General features: G+C 34.5%; 2 protein-coding genes across 2 annotated transcripts in view; both read left to right on the top strand.

Annotated features, from left to right (window-relative positions):
* Window positions 1-9,331, top strand: part of LOC111620971 (G8 domain-containing protein DDB_G0286311-like) — a 19,628-nt gene that overhangs the window by 8,478 nt on the left and 1,819 nt on the right. The window contains exon 2 of the mRNA XM_023362999.1: window positions 7,063-7,482. Coding sequence (XP_023218767.1) covers window positions 7,063-7,482 — 420 coding nt within the window. The remainder of the gene's footprint in view (window positions 1-7,062; window positions 7,483-9,331) is intronic.
* On the top strand, window positions 2,062-3,533 carry LOC111620479 (soluble scavenger receptor cysteine-rich domain-containing protein SSC5D-like). Its single transcript, XM_023362401.1, has 2 exons — window positions 2,062-2,142; window positions 2,542-3,533. Exons 1-2 carry the CDS (start codon window positions 2,109-2,111, stop codon window positions 3,465-3,467), a joined length of 960 nt encoding a protein of 319 aa, XP_023218169.1. The 5' UTR covers window positions 2,062-2,108; the 3' UTR covers window positions 3,468-3,533.

Below are 9,331 nucleotides of genomic sequence, written 5' to 3'. Positions count from 1 at the left end.
AGGTGGCGACACATGCTGTCCAGTCACTATTCGGATAAAGTGGGTGGTTGTAATTGTACCCATGTAGAGTTCGCATTCTCCTCTATTATTTTTTCTAACTACTATACATGAATTGGTGTATTTAGCCCATAATTTTGCGCTGAATGAAACCAATATCAAAGTACCATTTTCTAAAGGTCCCCCGGCATCCTTCTTACAAAGTTTCATCATTGTTGCCTCAACGGTTTTTTTTCTATCTTAAGATTTTCGATTTCTTCACCAAATGAATTCTTATCACGTTGCAATTATTAAACCAAAAAACATTATCAAATACTAAACGTAAAGATCAGTTCGTGGTGGTTAGAATAACGTATATCAGGTTATCGCCCGATCATTGTTTGTAAAAATAAAAGGCCCAATATATGCAATAAACAATATCACGTGACATTTGTTGGTCTAGTCGAACAGTCATTAAACATACGACGTTCAAACGACCAACAAAACAGTTGAACTTGAATCAAATTTTCATGAAAATTACACAAGTTTTAGGGTCGCAGGATACTAAATTCCGACAAAAAAATTGCGTACAGATTTTGATTAGTTCGATAAATACGTAAATATCTCGAGAACTGTTTGAAGAAATTCAAAATCTGTCCGAACCGAATATAGCCTTTCAGACAGCTCTTACGAATTTCGAACCAGCGGCTCGACCTCTAACCCCTTGTGACATTTTATTATTACTTCAAAATGTATTCTATACAAATTCTAATTCTAAAGAATAGAATTTGACTCACGCCAAATTCTATTCTTTCAGTCGTGTAGATGTTGGGAAGAAGATTTCGAAAAGAGAAATTTGGTCAAAATTTGGCTAACACCCAAATAATTTGAATTCAAAATTTTCGATAATGTGTGCCGGGTAAAGGTCAAACGGGATGATGATAGAATATAGGCTATTCCAAACAGAAATTATAATCTGTAACATAATTTTGACTATCCAAAAAAGCATTTTTTATCTCTTTTATACGCGCAAGTATTAAAAATGATGCAGAAATTCATCAAATTAACGAAACTTTATTGGAATTAAAATTATATTCGATATATTTATTTGCTAAATTCGAACGAATTTAGGTCATGCACATGTTAAATACACGTCTGAGTTTAAAAGTGTGTCAGAGAGACTGCATAATTTACATTTCCAATTATTTATTTCTTCCCTGTTGTTTTATTATATATTTTATTATAAAAACATTATTTATGATTAAACTCGATTAAAATTCCTGAAAGGAAGGCAAAACTATATCATTTGTAAGCATTAATATTTATTGCTTTACATGAAATCACGAACTGGCGAAGCTTGCAGATTCGGAAAGATTCGCATTCTGGAGGATTTGAGGTCGTCACCACGATTTTCTGGAGGCTTTAGAAGCCTCGGAGGAATATTATTACTGCGGCCCCAAATTATTTTTTAATATACGTAAAGCGTGAGAATTTGATAAATCTAACGTTATCCGGGCAATGCTAACTTTATCTGTCTTCACTTCCGGATGAATTTATCTGTTTAACTTGTAATGGAAATATTGCAAATTATAATGCAAAAGAAAACACTAAATTTTCTCGCTTTATCTAAAATTGAGTTATTTATCCATTCAATTTTACATAAAGCCTTAATTTAAACTTACTTAGAATATCTTCATCCTTGAAATAACACACGAAAAATAATACAGTAAAACCTGTGTAAAGCAGAACCTGAATAAAACGGAAACCTGTCTATGTGGAAAAATTTTCGAAACGAATCGCTTTTTCGTGTTAAAAAGAAACCTCTTGTTTCTTCTAATTCTATGTCACGACTTGGTGCATTTATCGACACTTGCCAAGTCGTGACATAGAAAAAGACACGGTTTCGACAAAAAAATAAAAAGAAACCTGTTAAAAACGGAAACTTATATATTTGTAACACGGAAATAAATATTTCACGTCATTAGATATATGACGAATTGCATTGTGACGTAGACAAGTTTGTTCCTCATCCAAATGTCACACAATTAACGATGTTTGTGAGTAAATAAATAGAGTTGTGGATCATGAACAAATGGTGGAATTCAACCACTTACGAAGGGGAAACACGAGAAATGAATAAGTTCACTTTTGTGTTCATCATTATCGGTGAGTTTCATTGTTTTATGTTATTTTATATATTATTACGAAACGGTTCCATTGCTATCGTATAATAATTTATACAGTAGGCTTGCATATATTATGTAAAAGTAGGACAATGTTTGTCAAAGGATGATTAGGCTGAAAACTACAATTTATGGTGGCAAGTTTATTATTAAAATACGAAACCATTTCTTTTGCTTATAAGTGATATTAGTGTAAAATTTACTTCTTTTAATTATTATAAATGGATATTTTTATCTAAGAGGGCGGGAAGAAGTCAAATCGTAGTAAAAGAAGATTAATACAGTATATTGAGTCCATTATTTTCTTAAATATTTCTGTTTACAATAATTGAAATATCTAGTTATTTACAAGGTAATTAATGTATAAATGTATTTCTTTCAGTACTTGCTCTGTCGGGAAGTGGCGAAGGAAACAGAAATGTCCAAGATCGCAGTTCAACTTATAATCTACTAAAGTTAAATAAAAGAAGTGGTAGAATTCTTAATGAAATTTTAGGTCCTATAATTGGTAATCCTACTACTACTAAAAAACCTACTGTTAAACCGACCACTACACCTGTTGCGACGACTAAAGAACCTACCACTATGCCTGCTGTTACACCTACCGAAGAGCCTACCACAACACCTACTGTTACACCTACCGAAGAGCCTACCACCACACCTACTGTTTCACCTACCGATGAGCCTACCACAATACCTACTGTTACACCTACCGAAGAACCTACCACCACACCTACTGTTACACCTACCGAAGAGCCTACCACCACACCTACTGTTACATCTACCGAAGAACCTACCACCACACCTGCTGTATCTGCCAATGAAACTATCACTATATCCGCTGCTATACCGACTGATAAACCTACCACTATTCCTACTATTATACTCACCACTAAGCCTGCTATGTTACCTACCAGAAAACCAACCACTATTTCTACTGTTATACCTACCACTAAGCCTGCTATGTTACCTACTAGAAAACCAACCACTATTTCTACTGTTATACCTACCACTAAGCCTGCTATGATACCAACCAGAAAACCTGGTCATATACCATTCCCTTTACCTGGTCCTATTGCTGATGTCAAACCTTTTAACGTAGTTCGTCCTGTTCCTATACCTGGACCCAAACGCCGACCTGCAGCTGCAGCTGGCTTTAAACGCCGTCCCATACCTGGTACCAAATTTCGTCCTGCTTCTCGTCCTATTCGTGGAACTCTTCCTCGTCCTGTCCCTGGGGTTAAGTCTTGTATCATACCAGTCCCTATACGTTTTCCTGGTTCGTTTCCTCGACAAGGAAGAGAATAAACAAAGAGAATGTAAGAAAATTATTACAAAAATGTGTCGATAATTCAAAAAACGAGAATAAATAAAGATCAGTACCATAAAAAGATAAATAAACTCTGGATTTATATCAACTTGATATTTGTTCCGGTCAAGACCACTGATCGACTTCCTGTCCAGATCGAAAGTCCATCAGTGTATTCGGCCCTAAGCTTTTCGTTTAGTCGCGTCTTGTCCCTGTACATCACACTTCTCCTGATAACAATAGAGTCATGCCGGTCATTTATTATCTATCAAAATTTTTTCTCCAGAACGGGTTTCTGCAGGAAATTATGATATAATGCCTCCAATCTAAAAATTCGTATGTATTTAGGCCCTTAGCTTCATATCTGGTCTCGATTTTCATCTAACTCCACTCTCGACATTAATGAAGGGCAGACACACAGTGAAAATTTATAGATCTACAATTTCAAAATTACAGTCCAATTAACAAATTACACTAATAAAGTATTTTATTGGTCGATCCGAGAATGTAACAGAGGCATTTTGTAGCATTTTGCCCCTTTGTTGTAGGAAGAATAATACAAGTAAAATATACAGTAGTATTAAATGTATTTTAATTCTCGAATATCTTTGGACATTAATTTTACTTTCCCGACTGTTATGATAAAATATTGTCATCGTGTCACTTTCCAGCCTCTGGGATTCTCGAAATTCGATTTCGGATATATCAAAAAAACTGACACCTGGGATATGTGGGTGTTAATGTCTATTTTGTTTAATATCTCAGCATAAGTTAAAGATGGAGAAACGAAATTTGGAACCGTAATTTGTATATAGGAGGCATTGGTACCATGAAATTTTAGTGGGTAAAGTCGAAGGGATGAAGAGAAAAATGGGGATTGTGTTCCCCATTTACCGTTCTAGATAATAGATCGGATAATCGCGTATATCTTAAGCGGGGCCGAATTTAATGAAGATTTTACTCGTTATTAGCGTTTACAACTTTTATAAAAATCTTATTTCTATCCTGAAAATTAAGTCTCTTAATTACATAATTATGTTTTAATAATATAAAAGTTATGTTTTATTACAATTTCGCAACAGATGGCGCCATAGACAATGTGTCTTGTATGAGATTTTAAAAGAATTTTAATATTTTAATACAGTATTAATTATAAAAAGAAATCATAGTATATTTTATAAATTAGAAGGAAAATTACCTACAGAAATTAAAAGGAAAAGAAAGAAAAAAGTTTACTTTCTTTCCAACGAGTTTACTTCCTTCATAAGTAGTTCGTCATCCGATGACTACATGTTAGTAAGTATTATATCGTTGTCAGATGACAACACATTCAAATCTCCATTGGAGGAGAAGGGGAGTATAAATAGTATAAAAGAAAAGTTAAAATACAGAGGCAAAAGGGACTCTGTATTTTAACTTTTCTTTCTAGTGTACTCTGAGACACACTAAAAATAGCAGTGGCTCTCCTGTAGCCCATTTTACCTTCCAAAACGTTTTCCACAGCATTTGACCATCTATGTGTATTGCATTTCCTCACTTAGTTGCCAACCATTTTTCTAAAACAGTTAAAAGACATCAAGTAGCCTACAATATATTAACTAGAAGACCTGTTTATTAATGAAACATTAACGATAAATGTATCGAAGCAAAAGTGCAATGAATATTAATCATAAAACATATCGAAGCTCAAAGAAAAAAATTANGATGATGGCAGTCACACGGCCAGTTGAGTTCACTCTTCAAAACTGCACAACGGACAAAATGGTGTTGAGCTATCAGAAATTGAGCCAAGAAGAAGACAGTTTTATAAACGTTTTTTTTATATTCATGTCATGAATTTTATAAACAAAAATTGAATGAAATGGAAAATGAGGCAACGCAACATAAGGTCGATTTGTTAAGTGAGATGCCTTTCGGGAGGACTTTCTAAGTGTCACCTATCAAGGGGTCAATAGGTTCTAAGTCACCTATTTAGGTGTCAGAAACGTGGAAAAACCACGCGACAAGCTCTTGCTCAAACCAAACTCGCGACTAATTTCCTGTTTTCAGAGGTTTTATCCTGGTTCACCGTAAAACTATGCAAATTTTCCTTGTTACATGTCGTATATATTATATTATCATGTAACTTAATTGGCAGAACTTCAACTTCGCGTATTGGATAAAAACAAATCAAATTAGTATAAAATAAAAGATACAGTAGAACCTCGATTATCCGGACTAATTGGGGATGAAGGTAGTCCGGGTAAGGAAAAATCCGGATAATCGAAAATCCGGATAATGGAGGTTCTACTGTATGTGGATTGATGCAGGCACCACTCTTCGAAGTGGAAGACAACCAATTCTGTATGTATTTGTTACAGATGAAGGAATCGGTGAATTGGTATGTCTTCACGAGTAATGAGGCCTTATCCGATAAAACAGTTGACTGAGTAAAATACACCTAAAATTGAAATTATTGTTAGATTATCAAGAGTAAGGAGAGTTGTCGAAAATGCATTTGTCAACCTCTCTTCTGTTTGGCGAGTCTCTTCTACAGTGATTTTCAGCCTTATCAGATTATAAATTCATCCTAACATGTTGTGTTCTTCATAACATATCAGAGAAAGAAAAATAAAATCTTATCTTACAGCTGTTACCATTGTTAAGTTTGGAGAACAACGACATCAACAGTTTATACCCTTGGAAAGCAGTCGTAATTGAAATCCATCAACAGCAGTAGTAGAAGCAATCCGTGATTGTCCTTTTCTGCATTTTTTTTTCTTTTTCGATAGCTGTGCATCAAATGTGCACGGTGATAATGAAATGCTTTCATTAAATATTTTATTATCATCATACACATCTACTATTATTGTTGCTTCTGCCTCAGACTTGCAGCCGGAAGTGGATTGTTGCGTATCATTTAACTATACATAAAAATAGGCTATATTTAATTAATTTTTTCTACTTCAATATATAAAATATATATAACTTATATAATTACATGGTATGACGATAGAGGTGACTTCGTTTTCTTGTACAAATTCAAAAGAAAACTGAGAGATGACCAATGTTCTCACGTTGGATTATATACTTCATTTTCTTCACATCCACTTCGCCTGCTGTCTTCTACTTTTTGTAATGCGAAGAAATGTCGTTAGCAGGTGATAGAATTTTTTTCCTTAGTTCTTCAGCTATATTTAAGATGATATTGTCGTTACCAAATTAAAAGCAATCAACATTTTATATCCAGAAATCTAAAAATGGTAATTNCCTTGAAGGAACTTTTAATTTGCTCCCCGAGCTGTGTTACGTTGAAAATTTGAAGAACGTTGTAAGAATCTTTTGTTATATAATAAACGGGTTAAAGATGGTAAACCTGTCTCAGAAAGTCATTCTGCGCCCACACGACAGAAGGAACCGCTCGGCTGTCAAAAACCTCACCCTAATCGGCTGACCTCACACTTTTATGTAAGAGGATGGCAAAAAAACGCAAATCGTAGTAAAATAAGATAAACGTATTAAGTCCATTGTTTTTTTCTTGTATATTTCTCTTTATAATAATTAAATTAATTAGTAGTTTACGAAATAATTAATGTATAAATGTATTTCTTTCAGTACTTGCTCTGTCGAGAAGTGGAGAAGGTAGAAACAGAAATTTCCAAGATCGTAGTTCAACTTCTGATCTATTAACGTTAAATAAAAGAAGTGGTAGAATTGTTGATGAAATTTTAGGTATTATAATTGGTAATCCTACTACTACTACTACTAAAAAACCTACTGTTAATCCTACCACTGCATCTACTACCATACCGACCGATGAACCTACCACTCAACCTACTGTTACACCTACCTCTACAACTACCTCTGCACCTACCTCTACAACTGTTGTTACACCTACCGAAAATCCTACTATATCCTACTATACTACAACTACTATACCTACCGATGAAACTTCTACTACATCTGTTGCAATACCGACTGATAAACCTACCACAATCCCTACTATTATACCCACCACTAAACCTGGNAAGCGCTGTAATGTCAGCTTCCAAACAGCCAGATTATACTCATTCGCGCATGCGTTTTACAGAGCACCAACCTCGCCCAGTTTAGCCGGTGGAAGCTACTCACGTATAACGCTTCCAATGATTCTATCCAGGACCGGTTCCGGACTGTTAGCCGCCTGCCCGCTAGATATTTGGCCTCTCTCGCCCGATTACGCGAATCACTAATAGATTTATAACTTAACCCAATCGATAAGAACTTACTGGTACGTTTTTACGATAGTTCTGTATAGTTGACGGGAGTTAAAAAGTCCATTAAAATATTTGATATTTTTATTCCACTCTCCCATCTTATATTACTTACGGATTTCGATGTTAAACCAGTGATATTACGATTTCGTATATCCCATCTTTAAGAGGATGTAGACAAAATCTGTACAATTCTTGTACGATGTAGCATCATTTACGACTAAATTTAATGACTGAGAGAGATGCACGAGGTACAGAAAAAACTCTAGAATTTATTTTCCTTAAATTTACCATTTATGTATCCGTTGTCGTAAAAATTTGTCTTTCCACTTTTCCCCCGAGACTACAAATATTCGAGTACAAAGTAACCGGTTTCGACTTATTTCTATTTAAGAAGTAGTTAAATAATTAAGCGATTAGGAAATTTGGGACGTAAATAAAACCCTGACGAAAGAGCCGGAATTTTACTTAAACAAAAGCTTAACCGAACCAATCTCTAGACGAGTGTAGTAGGGACAGATTTCTTCGTAATATCAGACGTAATAAAGACAGGAATTTTTCCAGTTCGACGTATATTATGAAAATTTTTGAGGACACTTGATCCTAAAACGAATTAGTTAGAAAACAAATGACTATTAAGTTTAACATATTGGGATTTTTACAGCTATGGTGAGAAACGTTTAAAATCTACAACAGTCCTGTCGCGTCCTTTGAGATATATTAGTGATGCGGCAAAAGAGGTATTTGACATTGACCGGTATCGGCACCCTGGGGATTTGGCAGTCCGCGTGTATGCACGCACTGCAACCGTCTATGATTCCATCCGTTAGTCACTCGTAGGGAGATATTTGACTAAGTGCATTGTTTTAAGATTTAAAAAGTAAAGAAGATTTTATGTTATTTTTTATGTACGTTTCTTTACAAAGCTATATTTATTGATAATTATAATTTTCCTTAAAAATACAGTAGATCCCCCTATAAAACCGTTTCCTATAGTTATGATTCCTATAAAAATTGTGGCAGTACAGTAGATCCCCCTATAAAACCGTTTCCTATAGTTATGATTCCTATAAAAATTGTGGCAGTATCCGTAAACAACGGTAAAAATAACTCCTATAATACGTAAAACGTCATCGGGCAGCCGAACTACTTTCCCGCCGTCCGTAGCGCCACGCTAAGGACGTTTAGGCGGATAAATTGAGTTTAGTATTGTCTGTTCATATAATTATATATAAATTAGGTACTGTACATATAATTATATATTAATTATATATAAATTAGGTACTGTATATATAATTATATATTAACTTAATTTATTGTAACTTTATTATAATTAAATATATATTTTTCGCCGTCTAGCGTCACGCTACGGCGAGTTAGGCGACCTATCGTCTGTTTAGTACTGTAATTTTATACATTTCTTGTGAAAGAAACATTTCTTATTTAACGGCCATAAAAATTATTTATATTAATGATGTCTCCAAAGGTCAACGAAGTTTTCGCAGAAAAATAATATCAGAAATCGCGGCCGCAATTTGATGCGCTGTTCCGCGACGAAACCAAGCTTTAGCAACGGGCGTAGTCGAACGGTACACACTCGGTAAGCAATCCTACAATTTTTTGTTTATAAC

The sequence above is a fragment of the Centruroides sculpturatus genome, unplaced genomic scaffold, assembly GCF_000671375.1.
Source record: "Centruroides sculpturatus isolate CEXI.00-Female unplaced genomic scaffold, Cexi_2.0 scaffold74, whole genome shotgun sequence".
In the NCBI taxonomy this organism is placed as follows: Eukaryota; Metazoa; Arthropoda; class Arachnida; order Scorpiones; family Buthidae; genus Centruroides; species Centruroides sculpturatus.
Note: the sequence above shows the minus strand (reverse complement) of the source record. Positions and strands in the feature narration are given on the sequence as shown.